This window comes from Enhydra lutris, unplaced genomic scaffold, assembly GCF_002288905.1.
Source record: "Enhydra lutris kenyoni isolate GAN:26980312 unplaced genomic scaffold, ASM228890v2 scaffoldscaffold26, whole genome shotgun sequence".
NCBI lineage: Eukaryota > Metazoa > Chordata > Mammalia > Carnivora > Mustelidae > Enhydra > Enhydra lutris.
Genome location: NW_019154110.1, coordinates 2,034,858 through 2,055,940, shown reverse-complemented (window position 1 = coordinate 2,055,940; position 21,083 = coordinate 2,034,858). Strand labels below are relative to the sequence as shown.

At 42.0% G+C, this 21,083-nt stretch overlaps 1 protein-coding gene across 1 annotated transcript in view; it reads right to left on the bottom strand.

Annotated features, from left to right (window-relative positions):
- LOC111151387 (tyrosine 3-monooxygenase/tryptophan 5-monooxygenase activation protein epsilon) overlaps positions 1 to 16,663 on the bottom strand; it is a 56,547-nt gene extending 39,884 nt beyond the window's left edge. Inside the window, exon 1 of the mRNA XM_022509374.1 lies at positions 16,268 to 16,663. Coding sequence (XP_022365082.1) covers positions 16,268 to 16,331 — 64 coding nt within the window. The 5' untranslated portion in view covers positions 16,332 to 16,663. The remainder of the gene's footprint in view (positions 1 to 16,267) is intronic.
- Between the last annotated feature and the right edge of the window lie 4,420 nt (positions 16,664 to 21,083).

Genomic DNA, 21,083 nt, shown 5'->3' with positions numbered 1-21,083 from the left:
TTCTGAAAAGATACGTAAGCTGGAAAATATCCAAGTGGCTCAAGTTAATTTTAATGCAATTTAGCCAGCTACTATTTTTAGTAATGACTGTCCTCCTAAATTCCTCTGCTTCGCAAGTGTCAATAAACTTAAAAAAAAAAATCAGTTTCAGATTTTTAAGCTTAAAAACCTGAACGTCAAATAAAAGAGAAAAAAGTAATTTTGATTCTTTAAATCCCATCTTGATTAGTGAAATAAATCTATTTGATCTAGACTTCATCTGAAGGTCCCTAAAATAGGCATAAAGAATTCTTTTAATCTAATTATCTTCAAAGCCATACAAAACTAAAATAAAATAGACTGCTCTACATATACTAGCGTTCCAAAACTCTTTCAGCTTTTAGAAGCGGAGGAAAGAAAATTGGGAAACAATGTTAATGCAGTCTGATAGGTAAGAATAAAAGGTAAAGGGGCGCCTGGGTGGCTCAGTGGTTGAGGCTCTGCCTTCAGCTCAGATCAAGATCTCAGGGTCCTGGGATCGAGCCCCACATCCGGCTCTCTGCTCGGTAGGGAGCCTGCTCCCCCCCACCCCGCCTCTCTGCCTACTTGTGATCTCTCTCTCTCTCTCTCTCTCTCTGTTAAATAAATAAATAAAACCTTTTTAAAAAAAGAAAGAATAAAAGGTAAATTTGAAATGACTCAAGAAATACTGGTAAGGGGCACCTGTGTAGCTTAGAGTTAAGCATCTGCCTTCAGCTTGGGTCGTGGTCCAGGGGTCCTGGGATCAAGCCCCACATCAGGCTCCCTGCTCAGTGGGAAGCCTGCTTCTCCCTCCCCCACTTCCCCTGCTTATGTTCCCTCTGTCGCTGTGTTTCTGTCAAATAAATAAAAATCTTAAAAAGAAAAAAAATGTTGGCAAACAGCACTCTGAAACGAGGAAGGCTAAAATCAACAAATTTCTAAGCAAGCTGCAGCAACGATGTCTAAAAGATGAAGGTATAACGAACCATGTTAATGGTGAATTATCTGTCAATTGCTGGGAAGAGGAAAAACAGACTTAACAGCATCTAGTCTAGTAAAAAACCAAGGTCCTCGTTGACCATTCCCCAGCACCCCCAAATTACATGCTTTAAAAGTCACATACCGGGGGGCGCCTAGATGGCTAAGTCAGTTAAACGTCTGCCTTCAGCTCAGGTCATAATCCCAGGGTCCTGGGATAGGCCCCCGCACTGGGATCCCTGTTCAGTGGAAAACCTGGTTCTCCCTCTCCCTGCCACTCCCTTTGCTTGTGCGCGCGAGCGCTCTAATAAATAAAATCTTTAAAAAAAAAAAAAAAAAAAAGTCACACACTGAAAAGGTACATAAAGAGAAGGTAGAGGGGCCAGGGGCACCCAGCTGGTTCAGTCAGAACACTTGATTCTTGATCTAGGGGTTCCAAGCCCTGCTTTGGGTAGAGATTACTTAAATAAATAAAACTTAAAAGAAAAAAAGAAAAAGTTTAAAAAAAAAAAAAAAAAAGCAGAGGGCCATACTGCTGTATCATTAAGTTCCCAGAACTACTTTCCTAGCCAGCCCTTTATAAAGCTTTTGTCTTGGATATTAAAAAGTTACAAGCAGTGGTATTTTTCTTATACTCGACATTTTAATTTCTCTATGCCTTGATTAAATAACATTTGAACATATTCAATGACCATGTTGAAAGCCAGAAGGGTAAGAAACATGTCAAGGATTTCTAAGATTTCAAAGCTAGAAACAAAGAATCTCACAATGGGGGAGGGGAAAGAGGGAGAACACCAGTTACTTAAAAAGGGGGAGGGCACTACTGGGTGGCTCAGTTGGTTGAGCAGCTACCTTTGGCTCAGATCACGGTCTCAGGCTCCTGGGATGGAGGCCCACATCAGGCTCCCTGTTCAAGAGGGGGAGCCTGCTTCTCCCTCTTCCTCTGCCCCTCCCCCTCTGCCCCTCCCCCTGCTTGTATACTCTCCCCCCTCTCTCGAATAAATAAAATCTTTTAAAAATAAATAAATAAAATAGTAAGATAACTTCCAAACTTATAAATGAGATTCTACTGGTTACAGTCAAGGAAGCGTATTACTACTGCATAATCTAATAAATCCAAATATCTTTTTACAATTGTAGTTTACCAACTGCGAAATATATCACTAAGACCAATTTTCTTCTGAAAGTGAGCACCAGGGGCGCCTGGGTGGCTCAGTGGGTTAAAGCCTCTGCCTCCGGCTCAGGTCATGATCCCAAGGATCTGGGATCGAGCCCCACATAGGGAATCTCTGCTCGAGGGGGGGCGGGGGGGAGTCTGCTTCCCTTCCTCTCTCTCTGCCTGCCTCTCTGCCAAATAAATAAATAAAATCTTTAAAAAAAGAAAGAAAGAAAGAGAGCACCATGGTCTTTTCCATTCTCTTTATTCTGACAACTAGCCAAAAAGGATAAATTCTGGGCTGCCCAGCTGGCTCAGATGGTGGAGCATGCAACTCTTGATCTCAGAGTTGAGAGTTCTAGTCCCTTCTTAGGTTCAGGGACTACTTAAAACTAAAATCTTCACAGGCACCTGGGTGGGTCAGTTGGTTCAGCATCCAACTCTTGATTTTCGCTCAGATCGTCTCAGGGTTGTGAGATCCAGCCCTAAGTCAGGCTCCCTGCTTAGAAGGGAATCTGCTACCCTCCCTCTCTCCCTCTGCCCCTACCCCAACTTGTGTACTCTTTCTCAAATAATCTAAATAAATAAAAACAAAATATTTGGGAGCAACTGGGTGGCCCAGTCGTTAAGTGTCCTGGGATTGAGCCCTGCATCGGGCTCCCTGCTCAGCAGGGAGTCTGCTTCCCCCTCTCACTCCCCATGCTTGTGTTCCCTCTCTCGCTGTGTCTCTGTCAAATAAATAAATAAAATCTTTTTAAAAAATCTTTTTCTTAAAAAAATTCAGTTTGAGAGGGGAAGAATTTTATGTGCCACCTTTTCTCCAAAATTTTCAAAATGTATCTGCAGTCCCTGTTACATAGCTCCAGAAGTTGTACTACACAGTGACCCTAAAAGTGATTCATCAAAAGAACTGTAGGGGCAACCCAGCAATTGCACTACTGGATATTTATCACAAAGATACCAATGTAGTGATCCAAAGGGTCATGTGCACCCCAATATTTAGAACAGCAATGTCCACAATAGCCAAACTATGGAAAGAGTCTAGATGTCCATCAACAGATGAATGGATGAGGAAGATGTGGTGTATATTATACACTACGGAGTATAATGCAGCCATCAAAAAAATGGAAATCTTGCCATTTACAACAACGTGGATGGAACTAGAGGGTATTATGCTAAGCAAAATATGTCAATCAGAGATAGACAATTATCACATGATCTCACTGATATGAGGAATCTGAGAAAAAAGACAGAGGATCAAGGAAAAGAGAGGAAAAAAGGAAGCAAGATAAAACCAGAAAGGGAGTCAAAGCATAAGACACTTAATCTCAGGAAACAAACTGAGGGTTTCTGAATGGGAGGGGAGTAGGGGAATAGGGTGGCTGGGTGACAGGCACTGGGGGGGGATGAGCACTGTGTGTTGTATAAAATTGAAGGATCTCAAGCCTGTACCCCTGAAAGAACAAATTATATGTTAATACTAATTAATTGTAGGGGCACCTGGATGGCTTGACCTTCACCTCAGGTCACCATCTCAGGGTCCTAGGATCCAGTTCTGGACCAGGCTCTCTGCTCAGCAGGGAGTCTGCTGCTCCCTCTCACTCTCCCTTTGTGCCCTCTCTCTCTCTCTCAAAAAATTAATAAAATCTTTAAAAAAAAAAAAAAAAACTGCAAAGAGGAGCGCCTGGGTGGCTCAGATGGTTAAGTGTCCAACTCATGATTTCAGCTCAGGTTGTGGTCTCACTAGTCGTGAGATGGGACTCCATGCTCAGTGGTGAGTCTGCTTAGGATTCTCTCTCTCTCTCTCTCTCTCTCCCCCTCCCCGCCCCATCCCCACTCACATACACTCCTTCTCTTTCTCAAATAAATAAATAAATATTTGGGGGAAAAAAAACAGTAGCTGGGACGCTCAGTTAAAAAACTGCCTTCAGGGCGCCTGGGTGGCTCAGTGGGTTAAAGCCTCTGCCTTCAGCTCAGGTCATGATCCCAGGGTCCTGGGATCGAGCCCCGCGTTGGGCTCTCTGCTCAGGAGGGAGCCCGCTTCCTCCTCTCTCTCTCTGCCTGCCTCTCTGTCTACTTTGATCTCTGTCAAATAAATAAATAAAATCTTTGGGGCGCCTGGGTGGCTCAGTGGGTTAAGCCTCTGCCTTCGGCTCGGGTCACGATCCCAGGGTCCTGGGATCGAGCCCCGCATCGGACTCTCTGCTCAGCAGGGAGCCTGCTTCCCCTTCTCTCTGTCTGTCTGCCTCTCTGAATACTTGTGATCTCTGTCTATCAAATAAATAAATAAAATCTTAAAAAAAAAAAATCTTTTAAAAAAAAAAAAAGAAAAAGAAAACTGCCTTCAGCTCAAGTCATGAACCGTGAGTCCCAGGATAGAGTCTAGCATCAGGCTCCCTGCTCTGTGGGGAGTCTGCTTCTCCCTCTGACTCTCCCCTTCTCGTGTTCTCTCTCTTAATTCTGTCAAATAAATAAAATCTTAAAAAACAAAAACAAAACAAAAACCCTGCAAACAGGACAAATTTAATCTATTATCCTGAAAAAGAAAAAAAAGACGGCAGACCTAGAAAACGAAAATACGTTAAAATCAATTACCAAAAATAAATAAACCAGCCAACACAGAATTACAAAATAACAACAACAAAAAAAATTACACAATTACAAAAAAGCAAAACCAACCTCAGAAAATATTCATGTACGGTACCTCAATAACCCTGGTACTTCCTTAAAACCTTAATGCCTTTTGGGGTATATTGAGGCCTCACCTTCCAGACCTTCCAACCACTACTTAACTTAGGTTGTACCATAGAAAATGATCATTTTTGTAGGTCAAAAATGACTGAAACTGAGGTAACTTCCAGTTATAAAAAAGTCACCATGATAAAAAGTACATACAGCATAGGGAATATAGTCAAATATACTGTAATAACTTAGTATGGTTAGAGACAGTTAACTACACATGTGTGCTGAGCACTGCACAGTGTACAGAATTATTGAATCATTACATTGTACACCTGTACATCATATGTTAACTACATTTCGACTAAAAAAATGATGGAAACTGGTAATTTCATATTGTTCAACCTTATAACTCATTCAACACAAGTAGAAATATAAATGCAAATTTGGAGAACGCAACTTTTCTATTCAACAAACCAGTAGCTAAATTAGCTGGAATAGAATCAAAACTGCGTAGATGTAATCCCAGAGCTGAATTTAGATTTCATAGCTCTCCATCCACTACTCACAAGGCAAATATTTTTTAAAATAATCTACCTGCAAATTCATAAAATAACTTTCAGAAATTTCTTAATATACAGATGGGAAAAACAAGCCCTGAAAGTAACATGTCTAAAGGAAGAGTAATTGAGATAAAATCTGGACATGAGAGGCGCCTGGGTAGCTCAATGGGTTAAGCCTCTGTCTTTGGCCCAGGTCATGATCTCGAGGTCCTGGGATCAAGCCCCACATCAGGCTCCCTCCAGGAAGACTGCTTCCCTCCCCCCAAATACCGCCTCTCTGCCTACTTGTGATCTCTGTCAAATAAATAAATAAAATCTTTAGGGGGAAAAAAAAAAAAGAAAACCAATCTGGACAGGACAGACCTTCCCTAAATTTAATTACTTCTGGTCCAGTGTTTCTTCTACCATCTCTTTTTGCCTCTTCACTGGAAAATATACTCAATCTACATACCCTTCTGTCTCCTTCGTATGAAAGAAAATGTTACAAAGAGACATGAAGTCAAAAGACCATTCAAGGCAACTTTTAAGTTATAAAATTAAAATCTAGGGGCACCTGGGTGGCTCAATCGTTAAGCAGCTGCCTTTGGCTCAGGTCATTTCAGGGTCCTGGATCAAGCTCGGAATTGGGCTCCCCGCCCAGCAGGAACCCTGCGCTTCCCCCTCTCCCACTCCCCCTGCTTGTGTTCTGTCTCTCACTAGTCTCTAACAATAAATAAATAAAATCTTTTTAAAAATTAAATTAAATTAAAATCTAAGAAACAGAAATAGAGCTTCAAAAGCAGTTTAGACTAATGTTTATTTTACACAAGTATGGAAGTCTTATCAGCCTGGGAGTAAAACAGATGCATCCCAGTGATGTTACCTATTACCTGTCACCTTTCCTAAAATTCTTAATCCTTACCTGTAAAATGGGTGTTGTATTTACTATGCAGGGTTTTGTTTTTTTAAGGATTCAGAGAAATAATAAGCACCTGGCATATAGTCGTTAGTAGTAATTATAGAGTTTTATAATCATAAAGTCCATGAAAAAAAAATTTTTAACTTTTTTCTTAAGATTTTATTTATTTATTTGACAGAGATCACAAGTAGGCAGAAAGGCAGGCAGAAAGAGGAGGAAGCAGGCTCCCCGCAGAGCAGAGAGCTGATGCGGGGCTCAATCCCAGGACCCTGAGATTATGACCTGAGCTGAAGGCAGAGGCTTAACCCACTGAGCCACCCAGGTGCCCCTAACTCTTCTTTTTTTAAATATTTTACTTGACAGAGAGAAAGGAAGAGAGAGAGACAGATACAGCTAGAGAGGGAATACAAATAGGGGGAGTGAGAGAGGAGAGGCAGGCTTCCCACCAAGTGGGGAGCCCCATGCAGGGCTTAATCCCAGGACCCCAGGATCATGACCTGAGCCTAAGGCAGACACGTAACAACTGAGCCACCCAGGCGCCCCTAAGCATCCAACTCTTGATCTCTGCTCAGGTCTTGAGTTCAAGCCCCACGCTAGGCGTGGAGCCTACGAAAGGAAGAGAAGAGAAGAGAAGGAAAGAAAAAGAGAGAAAGAGAAAGAAAAGAGAAAACAAGCACACTTTTAAGTTTTCTACAGTCTTTGATATGGGACAGGGACCTGCATTAGGTATATATAGTGCATTATGTCCAATACCACTGTTGTTAATAATTCAAATTAACTCTATTACACATACTAACAGAAGAATAATTCTAAAAGTATTTGTAACATTCACTACAATGTAAGCTCCTTGAAGAGACCCTTTGTCTATTTTGTTTAATGATGAATCCCAAGTGTCTGGAACAGTGCCTGGTACATAGTTGGATCTCAATATGTACTTGTCAAATGCCTTTGGAACTTACTTTTAATACTCTGAATACTAAAACTTTTCAAAACACAATAATCTTGACATTCAAGCACATACTATTTATTTCTTCTGGTACCACCCTAAACAGAACTACCTCTCACTGTAAAATTTACTTCCCTAGAAACAGGAAAAAAATTTGTTGAAGCCTTCTAAAGAACTTCCAATTATCCTGTTAGGTAAAAAACAAGACAACCTTCTACCCAGATTCTATAATTTTGACTGCAAAAATTACCTCTCCCATCAGTCTCAATATTGGGGGAGGTGCGGAATTCCCTTACTCCATCAAAACAGGAGATTTCTCCTTTCAGAGTTTAAGACGATATTCCCTCAGGCAGTTGACATGTTTAGCTGTGATAGAAACAAAAAGATGAGGTGTGGGGCACCTGGGTAGCTTAGTGGGTTGGGCCTCTGCCTTCGGCTCGGGTCATAGGGTCATGATCTCCGGATCTTGGCTCAAGCCCCGTACCAGGCTCTCTGCTCAGCAAGGAGCCTGCTTCCCCCATCTCTCTGCCTGCCTCTCTGCCTATTTGTGATCTCTGCCTGTCAAATAAACAAATAAAATCTTAAAAGTAAAAAAAAATTTTTTTTAAAGATGAGGTGCAAAGAAAATAGAGGTAGAAAGTAAAAGATTGGCCAGGTAAGTTACCTAAGACACTGATATATTAGGGAAAAAGGAAAAAAGAGCTCAAGGTCTAAATTTCTTCTCATAATTTCTACAGAATTAGAAGACACAAAAAAGAAACATTAACATTTTGTTTTGAAATACATGGGGAGAGGGGAATGAAGAGAAATAACCCTTGTACTGATACACTTTAAGAGGTAAGTTATACTATTTATTCAGATTTATTACCAATTTGACTTTTCCTAAGTCTCTGAACAGACAAAAAAAACTCATCAAAATTTCAACAGTTTTAAAATTGTGAGGAAGAAGTCTATACTGCACAGAAAGAAATTTCATTAATGAATTCCTTTTGGAAAATCTAAAAATAGTATCATAACTGTCAGGGATATTTTCTTGTCAAAGAGCACAAGATGTTTTGAAATTTTCATGGTAGTACTTTCATAAAGTTTTACTATGTAACATAAAATTTAACCTATTAACAACAACAAAATCAATTAAGGGGTGCCTGGGTGGCTGTCAGTTAAGCATCTGACTTCAGCTCAGGTCATGATCTCAGGGTCCAGCTACTTGCTCAGTGGGGAGTCTCCCAGTCCCTCTGCCCTTCCCCTCCCTCTCAAATAATTTTTTTTTAAAAAACCAACTAATGAAAGAATCAATTAATCACACAAACTTAAGCAGAACACATTTCTACAAAACAAAGGTGTTCACAATAACTTTTCCAAAGACCTCAAATGACTAACCACCAAGGATTAAGTAGTATTAACTGGTAATATTTTATTAAATCAGAACCCATTCACTACCCAAGGCTTACCATACATCTTTAGAATCACAATTCACAAATTGGTTCTAGGTTCCTAGTCAGTAATCTGAGACCGCTAACAAAAATATTTTAACCCTGAATTACTTTATATTTTTATTCTATGGAACCTTTCATTCCAAATCCACATATAACAAGTGTTGTATCTGCCAGGGACACATGCATATTCTCCTGAATATTAACCTGAAATTAGTGTCAAAAATACTACATAGCAGCTCAACATGGCCAAATTATAGATTATCTTGATTGGATTTAATTTAGCCACATTCACTTTCAGGATATGAGTATTTTCACATCTGAATTACAATTAAGGATTTTATTTTGAGAACTTTTCTTTATGCAAATATAACTTGGGTACTAAAATGACAAGAGAATGCTTGCTAGGAATAACTCAAAAATCGTAGGTCATGGGGCACCTGGGTGGCTCAGTGGGTTAAGCCTCTACCTTTGGCTTGGGTCATGGCCTCAGGGTCCTGGGAGCGAAGCCCCACATAGGGCTCTCTGCTCATCGGGGAGCCTCCTTCCCCTCTCTCTCTCTGCCTGTCTCTCTGCCTACTTGTGATCTCTCTCTCTGTGTCAAATAAATAAATAGAATCTTAAAAAAAAAAGGGGGGGGCGGGTAGGTCATCTTCTAATACAACCATAGTATATCAGTAGCAAAAACATACACTTCCATCTTTCACACTGGAAAGAAGGAGTTTTTCACAATAAGTAATATTACCTGGCCAAGTATTATACTCTGCCCTTTACTAAACCCTTTAATTTCAATACAACCCTGTAAATCAGCAGGCAACACACGTTATCGGAATCGCCATTTTATAAGATAGAGAATCCAGATGATTCCAAGGCCTTTGCACTACTGCATCTGCCAAAGTATGAAATAGCCATAACCCTTAGTATAAAGTGTCTCCTTCAAATTTTATATATAAAAAAATACTTATCACTTTAGCTGAATAAAATCCTGACCTGATCACAAGGCTACCAATGACAGATCTGCCCAACTACTGAGCTAGATCACTGGAAGAGGGGCAATAAATTCAAGATTAAATTTCAAACAAGATAAACCAGGATCATGGCCATGTTTCTAAAACAGAATTCGGTGTTCTAAACAAAACAGTCCTAACAAGGTATGGGTGAGACTATAAACACGTATCTGGGGAAAAAGTTCTGAGCTTAGGGACAAACACTGCTTCTAAGTATTTTTAAACACTGATCTAGCTCAAGGTAGACATACATAAAACCAACATACTTGGCCTGGACACTATCAGTCAGGTTGACTAGTTGGTATGCCAGCAAGCTCTATTTTCAGCAACTATCCTTGACTTTTCAAGGTCCCAAATGGGGGAGAGGGGAGGAGGAAATCTTTTACTTTGCCTCTGATTTCTCTTATGTTCTGCCAAACGTTAACTTCATTTCAGAAGGGGGACTTGAATCTAAGATACTTCTGTAGTAGAGGGAATGGACAAAGCTTAAGAACTTTTGTATCAATCTAGGGGCACCTGGGTGGTTCAGTCGTTAAGCGTCTGCCTTCGGCTCAGGTCACTATCCCAGGGTCTTTCCTGAGACTGAGCCTCGTATTGAGGCTCCCTGCTCGGCAAGAGGCCTGCTTCTCCCTCTCCCACTTCCCCTGCTTGTATTTCCTCTCTTGTGTCTGTCTCTCTCTCAAATAAATAACTATCTTTAAAAAAAAAAAAAAAAAAAAAAAAAAAACTTTTGTATGAACCCAAATGAGAGGAGTAGAACCAATGGTCATAAGTATGATAACCATAAGGCAAGTTTGCAGCTCAGGACAATCCTAGTTTACGCTTGCTATCCCAGCACTATTATGAACTGGCACCCCTTCGTTTCAAGGCATCCTGATTCAAATGATAAATCTTGATGACCCTTTAATTATTATGGCAGTTATTACGACCCAGTTATTATGACGTAACCTCATTAACATGTTTTAGTTTTTATTTAGTTATATTTAGCTAATGAGCTCAAAACATACAATTATGTTGGCAAACCAATTTGTCAACTAGGGTATATCGGTATTTAACTGTACCAAATTGTTACGTGACCACTTCAGAAACAGACAAAACTTTTTGAGCTGTTCCTCACTACCCCTTAACAGATTCTTTTTGATAGCTATCTAGGCTAATATTTGGAACCTCTGCAAATTATTTGCCAACATTTCCCCCTCCTGAAAGTGTTATGACTATACCATTAACTAAAAGGCTGCATCCATCAAGACAACGGTGGGGGGGTGGGGATTGCTTTTAAAAAAGCAATTTGCAGAAATGCATTCATTAGCCATACCCCAGCACAAACACCATGACAAACCAAGAAAACAGCATGCAAACACACATTTTGAGATTACCTAAAATCCCTCATTCTAACTTCATTTACTGTGCCTTAAGATGGGATTTTTTTTTTAAGCTTATTATTTTTTTAGTAATGGCTACACTCATCCTGGGGCTGGAACTCAGGACCCCAAGATCAAGAGTCGCATGCTCTTCTGAGCCAGCCAGGTGCCCCAAGGTGGGATTGTTCTGGAAGTACAAGGTTTCTTCAGAAAAGCATGAAGATATTTTATCTAGTATTTGTGATGGATACCAGTCATAAACACCAAGACATATTATTTGAAGTAACTGCTAAAGAAATAGGCACACTCCCAAGGTACTACCTTACTTAGTTACACATAGGTCTTTTGTCTGTGGCTTAGGAAAATAAGAGTACTCGTCTAAAGGTCAGCAGACAAGTTCTGGCTTTGCCATTTACTAGCCTACCAGTCATGTGGCAGAGAAAAAAAAAAAAATCACGACATCTCAAATTCACGTTTCTGAACCATTAAATGGAAGTAACGTTATCTAGTTCACGAATACCTGAAATAGGTAAAAATGTCTGTGAAAGTGGTTCATGAGTGAAGGTCTATATAAATGCGGCATTAAATAGTTTAAAAATTTAAACTTTAGGGGCGCCTGGGTGGCTCAGTGGGTTAAAGCCCCTGCCTTCAGCTCAGGTCATGATCCCAGGGTTCTGGGATCGAGCCCCGCGTCGAGCCCCGAGTCGAGCCCCGAGTCGGGCTCTCTGTTCAGCGGGGAGCCTGCTTCCTCCTCTCTCTCTGCCTGCCTCTCTGCCTACTTGTGATGTCTGTCAAATAAATAAATAAATAAATAAAAATCTTTAAAAAAAATAAAAAAATAAAAATTTAAACTTTACCCTACTTCTGTCATTACTGCTTAAATACACAAATGTAAGGTAAAAAGAAAATCTGCTGCAAATTCAGCCTACAGGCCTTTTTTTAATCATGCTTTCAACTACTTAAAGTATTGGTAACTCATTTGTAAAATTTAGTACATTAAGTTACCAGACTGAAAATTCACTTGCTATACCAGGTTAAAGTCAGGAAATTTTTCCAATATTTCATATTCCCTTGACCGAACTATTAGACAATTATGAAAAGCCTGCTTGTTTATATAAACTTTCAGTGTGTTTTCTTGTACTTACTGAATCCAAATTTTGCTCAGACTATGTGTTCTCATATAATTCAAGTTGAGACCTTTTCATATAAAGGTGAAAAGGATACCTAGGCATGTGCACAGTAGTAAGCATTTACTCCCATCATCTCAGATTACAATTTCATTATATTCCATAGTTTGGGAAGCCAACAAAATAAACTGAAATTTGCTCATTACACACAATATTGTATGGAAGTCTAAAATAGGGGTGCCCAGCTGGCTCAGGTGGTGGACCATGTGACTCTCGATCTTGGGGTCAGTGAGTTCAAGCTCCACATGTGATGTAGTATACTTAAAAATTTTTTGAAGTGCTTAAAGAAAAACCCTTCTAAACACAAAGGAGCATTTGCTTTAATGAGCAGAGTATCCAATTCAGCTTACGTTTAGGCAGGAGAAAAAATATATACAATAAAGTTAACTCCATTAACTGAAAAAGCAGTAATAAAAATTACTGGCCTAAGTAAAGAATTGACAGCAACCTGTTTTAAACTCATTACTAAAGTTAATTTGCTGGAGTGCCTGGGTGGCTCAATTGCGGTTAAGCGTAGGGATCTTGGTGGGGCGCGTGGGTGGCTCAGTGGGTTGAGCCGCTGCCTTCGGCTCGGGTCATGATCTTAGAGTCCTGGGACCGAGCCCCACATCGGGCTCTCTGCTCAGCAGGGAGCCTGCCTCCTCCTCTCTCTCTGCCTGCCTCTCTGCCTGCTTGTGATCTCTCTGTCAAATAAATAAATAAAAATCTTAAAAAAAAAAGCGTAGGGATCTTGGTTTCGGCTCAGGGTTGTGAGATCAAGCCCTACACCAGGCTTCTAGATGGCTGTGGAGCCTGCTTAGGAGTCTCTCTCCCTCCTCTCCTTGTACCCCTCCCCCTGATCACACCTTGCTCTCACTCCCTCTCTAAAACAAGTAAATCTATAAAGTTAATTTACTATTTACCCATTTTCCCCATAACATGTATTAAGGAGTTATTTTAAAACATTTCCCCACCTTTCACTGACTACCAAAATAAGCTAGAGATAAGGCTCTGGTGTTTTAAAAGGACAGCTCTCAAGTAAGTAGACTCAAAATAAATGCCTTCCTAGTATCGATGCATTCAGAGAGAGAATGAATAATCAACAGCAACCATCAAAACTTTACTCTTGCCCCACATGGAGCAATCATCACAGGGAAAAGGTAAGGAAAGGACAAAGCCAGCAAATACCTCACAAACCCAAACGTACTTTATGCTGACCCCCTCTAATTTGAAAAACGTGAAATCTTCTCTTTTCTTTACCAATGGGGTTTATATATATATGAGAGGGTAAGACTTGGTTAAGGAATGCTAAAAGGTAGTAGATTTGAATCATACAGCTACAAATGTTGTAAAAACTATCCCTTAGACTTCAGACTTATTAAGTGATGAGAGGCTAGATTTAATCTTCAAGGTGAACAGTCCTAGCCTATCTGGAACCCACCAGCATCCTTTTCCTGAACACAGCTTAGCTCTTCCTCTAGTACCATTAAATGATCCATATAAATTGATTCCAATTCCCCAGTACATAACTAAATAATGCTACAAATAAGTATTAAGTTCAACAGAGTATGCAAAATAAAAGATACTGCAGCAAACAAGAAAAGCTGATATTTACATCCAAGTACCCAAAACCAAATCATTCAAACTCACTTTTCCTATCTTCCACTCCCACACCACATACTGTTCGGTGACTAAAACTATGGGAAATTTTAGTCACCACAAACAAAACTGAACTGTTGTACCCAATGAAAGAATGGACACAGGTAGAGGCTGATTCCTGATGACTGCCTTTCTTTTCTTCCCTTCCAAAAAATTCCTATCTTGTGCCCGACAGACAGTGGAGTTCCTCCCCACCGGGTAGATCCTATTTCCCTCCCACTTTCTACCCTGAAGAAGATACAATTAACGATGTGGCTCTCTCTAGACAGTGCTATGCTGAATAACTAGTAAGGGTTTCATTAAAATTCCTCAACACCCAAATCCAAAATATTACTACTAAACCGTCATTCACTTGGAAGCTACAACCATGAGCTTCCAATTCACTTTTTAAAACAAATTAAAAAAAAAAAAAAAAAAAAGAAGAAGAAGAAGAAGAAACCAACAACAACAACAAAAAACCCTTCCTCCACATCCTTTTTGGTTATCATAGCAAGTTGACTCAAAACCTAAATTCTCACAGACCAGAAGCATTCAAATATAATTTCAGGTTTCCTCCCAAGGAGACTAACAGATTAAGAGAGGAACCCACTGGGGGCATAAGGGGGAAAAAGAAAGAACTTTCACTACCAGCACACCTACATTGTTTCACTTTTAAACACTGAAATAAAGACAAATACGACCTTGAGCTGTACTTCCCCATCTTATTTTCCTCCCCCTCCCAAGAATCTTGTTCAATACAAAGAGACATTTAAGGATTTAAAAAACAAATTTTAGTGCACTACACCTTTCTTCAATTTGAGTCCCTGGCCTAATTTTCAAATTCCTGAATCCTAATGTATGATACACTGGGACTACCCCTGTGGCTATACACATGACCAACCAGGCATCCAAGGAAAGCAAGGGCCCTACAAAGCATTTTGAAAGTAAGTGGCTTCAGTAATTCCGAAAAAATCTGAACATCGATGGCACTGGATTCCAAGCTTGTCTCACCCTGGAGAGCCTCTGAAACACAGAAGCCACATTTAAGAATTTTTTTTTTTAAATAATACTACAGTTTAACAGATATGGGGGTAATTCAAGTACCTAGGTCAAAACTAAAGGTAGTGGGGGGGGTTAATTTTAAAAAGCAGCCTGAGAATCACTAAAACGGACACAATGGACATTTCGATCAAGTTCTGAAAAAATGACTAAAGAACCTAGAGGGGCAAAGAAGCAATGAACAAAGAACTGTTCAAAACTGTACACAGAGCCATTTATTTAAAAGAGAAAAAAGAAAATAGATCTGCCGGGATGCCCTATGTTCAAAATCCAAAAACCCAAGCGTCGGGTGAGTGCCTGGGATAGGTTAAGATCCCCCAACGAAGTACAACAAACACGCATTCCAATCCCGGGGAGTGACCAAGATACAATTACTAAACCTTATTTGAAATAACGTTATTTTCCCATAGGTCTTTCCATTTATCATGATGGTTCGTGTAAATAGGAAAATCAACATTTTTACACACTGGTAAACTGAGACACGGGCATTTGTGGGATTCAGAGTCACGGTCTCCTTGTTCCCTGTTCAAAGCTCTATCCGCCAGAACCTCCAGCTAACGGTGCCAGAAAATGATTACAAGAACTTCGAGCTCTCCAGGATAAGGCCAGGAAAGGGACCGTGAGGTTTTTCTAGACCTCCCCAGAAGAAGGCGAGGCTGAACGGAAAGCCTAAAAAACCCTCAACACAAGGTGTGTCGGCCTACAGAAAGGAAATCCGATCGCAGCATCTCAGCTGGCCTCCGCTCAAGGATGAACTGCAGTGATTCCCACTCTGTCCTTCCCCCACCCTCACCCAAGACTGCCCTCCACCACAAACCCAAAGCAGCCCTCCGCTCGCAAGGATTCTCCTTTGTGAGACTCCACAGCCGCCGCCCCACACTGGGCCTCCGGGGACAAGCCACCGCCCCCACCCGCCATATTTCTGTGAAAGGCGCCCGCGCTGCAGCTCCTGGTGCTACTCTCCCTAATGTGGAGGGTGTTTCTTCCCCCCATCACCCCACCCAATTGTTCTCCACATCCGAACATGGCCCAGATGCTCCCTTGGGGCTCGCTCGCCCGGAGATAGCACCCGCCATCTCCTCCCCCTCCCCCGCCCCGGGACTCGCCCTCCCCCCAGCCGCCATTTTACAACCAACTCCTCCACCCTTTCCCCTCGGCCTCCTGGCCCGCGAGTGTGTGTAGCAGAAGACGCCAAAGGGGTCAAATTCCCGGGTCTGGGGCCTCCCGCCGCTCCGGGAGCCCACAGGGCATTTCCTACTTTCCGAATCCACGTCCCCGGCCAAGCTCGGAGACGATGCCGCCATTTTGTCTCCTGCTCCCGGCCTCTGTGGGCGGCGGCAGAGGGTCCGAGAATTCCAACCCCCTATTGCCCCCCCAACTCACCGTCGTATCGCTCAGCCTGCTCGGCCAGCTTCGCCTGGTACACCAGATCCTCCCGATCATCCATAGCGGTAGCGGCTCCGGCAGGGTCTGCGCGACGGATGGAAGCGGATAGCGTCTCCGACTCTCTCAGCCTCTCGCTCCGTGTCCGGGCAGCAAAAATGGCGGCGCCTCAATCCGGGACTTCCGCCTGCGCACGCGGACAACTGCTCAGCTCTATGGCAACCGCTCCCTGGCAACTGGCGCGGGGGGCGGGTCCGGGAGCTCAGAGCCCGAAGAGGCTGGAACCAGCTAGCCGTCCCTCCTCCGTGGACTCTGAGGGCGTTGGAGGGCTGAGGCGGGAACTGTGACGGCTGGGAGGGAGAGCAGCCCGGAGACAGAGTGGGGGGTGGGGGGAGCTGCCTGGACCAATTCTGAAGAGAGTGAGCGAGGGATCCTGAGTGTGCGGAGGGCCCACGCCTAGACCTGAGGGCAGAGAAAGCTCTAACGGTTTTTGTAATGGCAGGCCTTCCTCACTGAAACCAACTTCTCTACCTAACCCGTTTTCTCAGCCAAGCCCAGTCCTGGGCCTTTTTCACACCCTTTCGACACGGGGTAAAGAGTGGGGGTCTGCTATAAATGGTAAGGGAAGGGGCCTCGCAGTTTTCGCACCTCAACTCACATTAAAGATATTGCAGTCTGCTCCCTTTTAGCCTTCCTTTTCACCCTAGGTCTGCCATGGATAGGAACAAGGAAGTTAGAGAAGTCTAGTCTGGACCGCAAGTTGTGAAAGAGGGGGACCAAGATTAATCGAGATTGAAGAGGCAGAAGTGGGAAAAAACCTGGCCTGTTTTGCTTCCCAGTGGATCCCCAGCACCTTGTACCCAATAAAGTATTGGTTGCAAGGCTGGAGCTCACGTTAAAATACAAACCATGTGGTGGGGTGTGCAATAGATGTGGAATAAAAACAAGGTTGGGGGCTTCCGGTTGGCTTAGTCTTTGGAGCACGCAACTCTCAATCCCGAGTCCTGAGTTCAAGTCCCACATTGGGCGTGGAACCTATTTTTAAAAAAACACCACCACCACCAGGGGAAAAAAAAAAAAAAAAACTTAGGTTGGAACCAAATTATGAAGAATCTTAGATGCACCTTATTCTGTGGGCACAAGGGAGTTAGGTTTCTATGATTTTGCATGGAGGTTGCCATCATAGATAGACTCTGAAAAGATCAATAAAGATTGCACAGCAGGCCTTGCAGAGCTGCTGCCCCAGAGCCATCTGTGCCACCCAGCGAAGGATAATGCCACCGTGTCCTCCGTCAAGGCTCTAGATGGGGAGCCCTTGGGCCCTCCTCCTTCAAATTGTTTGCAGTCAAAGTTCCAAAGACAGCAGAAAACTTTCGTGCTCTGAGCACTGGGGAGAAAGGATTTGGTTACGAAGATTCCTGCTTTCATGGGATTGTATGCGCCAATGTGATGATTTCACACACCATCAATGGCAATGGTGGCAAGGCCATCTATGGGTAAAAATTTGATGGTGAAAATTTCATCCTGAAGCATATAGATTCTAGCATCTGTGCGTGGCAAATGCAGGACCCAACACAAAGTTTTTCATCTGCACTGCCAAGATTGAGAGATTGGAAGGATGGCAAGCATGTGGTCTTTGGCAAGGTTATTGTGGAAGCCATGGAGAGCCTTGGGTACAGAAATGGCAAGATCAGCACGATGATCACCATTGCTGACTGTGGACAAATCTAACAAATTTGACTTGTGTTTTGACTACCACAACATTCCTTCTGTAGCTCAGGAGAGCACCTCTTCCATGCCCATCTGGTTGAAATATCCTATCTTTGTGCTCTCGTTGCAGTTCTATAGATTACATACTTTCTTTACTCCCTTCCAAGTCTAGCTGGATTGCAGAGTTACGTTTATGATTATAAAATAAAAACTATACGAAAAAGATCACACAGTCATGATTAAAGAAGAGATTAAATTATCAGGCTATAATAATACAGGTAAAAGGTAGTACGCGGTTGTGGTGAAAATGGGAAGGAAAGGACAAATAGGAATAGTATTGCAGAGAAAAGCTGCAAGAGTTTGTAGCTGGGGGCACCTGGCTGACTCAGTTGGTAGAGCATGCAGCTCTTGATCTCAGGGTTGTGAGTTTGAGTCCCATTCTGGGTGTAGAGATTACTTAAAAATTAACATCTTTAAAAAAAAATACTTGGGGCGCCTGGGTGTCCCAGTCGGTTAAGCGTCTGCCTTCAGCTCAGGTCATGATCCCAGGGTCCTGGGATTGAGCCCCGCGTTGGGCTCCTTGCTCAGCAGAGAGCCTGCTTCTCCCTCTGGCTGCTGTTCCCCCTGCTTGTGCTTGCTCGCTCTCTTTCTCTCTCTCTCTTGCTTGCTCTGTGTCAAATCTTTTTTAAAAAATCATGAAACAGGGCGCCTGGGTGGCTCAGTGGGTTAAAGCCTCTGCCTTAGGCTCAGGTCATGATCCCAGGGTCCTGGGATGGAGCCCCACATCAGGCTCTCTGCTCGGCGGGGAGCCTGCTTCCTCCTCTCTCTCTCTCTCTGCCTGCCTCTCTGCCTACTTGTGATCTCTGTCTGTCAAATAAATAAATAAAATCTTAAAAAAAAATCATGAAACATAGTAAATAAGATTTGGAAGGAAAAAGCTTATAGCTGATCAGATATGTAGATTTGGTGAGGAGGAACAAAAATTAAAATTGACTTTCCATCTTCCCACCCTGAGTTCCTGGGATAATGAGTGGTAGTACCATTAACAAAAAACAAGATTGGTGGGGAAAGTTGCTGATGGATGCCACAGAAAGACATGAGTTCCTTTTAGCACGTTTCAGTTCTAAGGTTCTCACAGATCACCCACGGATCATAGAAACTTGGAATTTGAAAAGGCGACTGGCATTCCAAACTGAAAGGAGGCTGCCATGGAAGCAGCTGGAGAATGTGTGCAGGTAGAAGACCAAACAGACCTTGAAGAATACCTACTTTTGGGCGCCTGGGTGGCTCAGTGGGTTAAAGCCTCTGCCTTCGGCTCAGATCATGATCTCAGGGTGCTGGGATCAAGCCCCACGTCGGGCTCTCTGCTCAGCGGGGAGCCTGCTTCCTCCTCTCTCTCTCTCTGCCGGACTCTCTGCATACTTGTGATCTCTGTCTGTCAAATAAATAAATAAAATCTTAAAAAAAAAAAAAAGAATACCTACTTTTGAGAGATGTGTGAAAGCAGAAGAGGTAGTGAAGGAGACTGGGTGACATTTTAAACTAAGCCCCTTTACACTTTAAACATTTATCAAATTTTAATGGTAGGGCGCCTGGGTGGCTCAGTGGGTTAAAGCCTCTTCCTTCGGCTCAGGTCATGATCTCAGGGTCCTCTGCTCAGTGGGGAGCCTGCTTCCTCCTCTCTCTCACTCTCTCTGCCTGCCTCTCTGCCTACTTGTGATTTCTGACTGTCAAATAAATAAATAAAACCTTTAAAAAAAATTTTAATGGTAAAGGTGAGAAAACATCTGGGTTCCAGTCCTAATTCTATTCTATAATATGTGACCTTCAGCAAACATTGCGTTCCTCTGTAAGTTAAAGAACTGGAGACTGTATGATAGTCTACAAAACAAATTTAATAAATGTTAAGACTGAAATCATACAAAATATCATTTCCTATCACAATGGATTGAAACTAAAAATAAAAACTGGAAAATTAACAAATATGTGGAAATTAAATAATAATGGGGCAAAGAAGAAGTCACAAGGGAAATTTAAAAATACCTTGAGATGAGTAAAAGCCAAAACACAATATACCAAAACTTCTGAGATGCAGCAAAAATGTGCTAAGAGGGAAATTCGTAGCTGTAAATGCCTACACTAGAAAAGAAAGATTTCAAAGTAATAACTTGTTATTAAACCTTGTTTATAACTTTGTCATTAAACTTTGTTTAATGAATAACTATTATTAAACACCTTAAGGAACTACAAAAAGAACAAACTAAACCTGAAATTAGCAGAAGGAAATAAACATAAAGATTAAAGTGGAGATGAAATAGAAAATTAAAAAAAAAAAAAAACTCAACCAAAAGCTGGTTCTTTGAAAAAAGAAAAACTAAAAAACCTTTAATTAAATAGACAAAAAAAAAAAAAAAAAAAAGCTCAAAATTAAAATCAAACAAGTGGCACCTGGTGGCTCAGTCGGTTGAGCATTGACTCTTGATTTCAGATCAAGTCATGATCTCGGGGTGGTGGGATTGAGCCCTGCATCAGCCTCCGTGCTGGGTAAAGAGTCTGCTTGAGATTCTCCCTCTGCCTCCTGGACTCGCTCTCATGCTCTCTCTCTAAAATAAATAAAATCTTAAAAAAAAAATTAGAGGCAGTGGGGTGGCTCACTATGGTAAGCATCTGACTCTTGGTTTTGGCTTATGTCATGATCTCATGGGTGGTGAAATGGAGACCCACATAGGGCTCTGCACTCAGCAGGAAGTCTGCTTGAAGATTCCCCCTGTCCCTCACCCTGCTTATCCTCTCGTTCTCCCTAATTAATAAATAAATCTTTTAAAAAAGTATAAAATCAGGGCGCCTGGGTGGCTCAGTGGGTTGGGCCGCTGCCTTCGGCTCGGGTCGTGATCTCAGGGTCCTGGGATCGAGTCCCACATCGGGTTCTCTGCTCGGCGGAGATCCTGCTTCCCTCTCTCTCTCTCTGCCTGCCTCTCCATCTACTTGTGATCTCTCTCTGTCAAATAAATAAATAAAATCTTTAAAAAAAAAAAAGTATAAAATCAGAAATGAAACTGGTGACATTACTACAAACTTTACAGAAATAAGGATTATGACTATTATG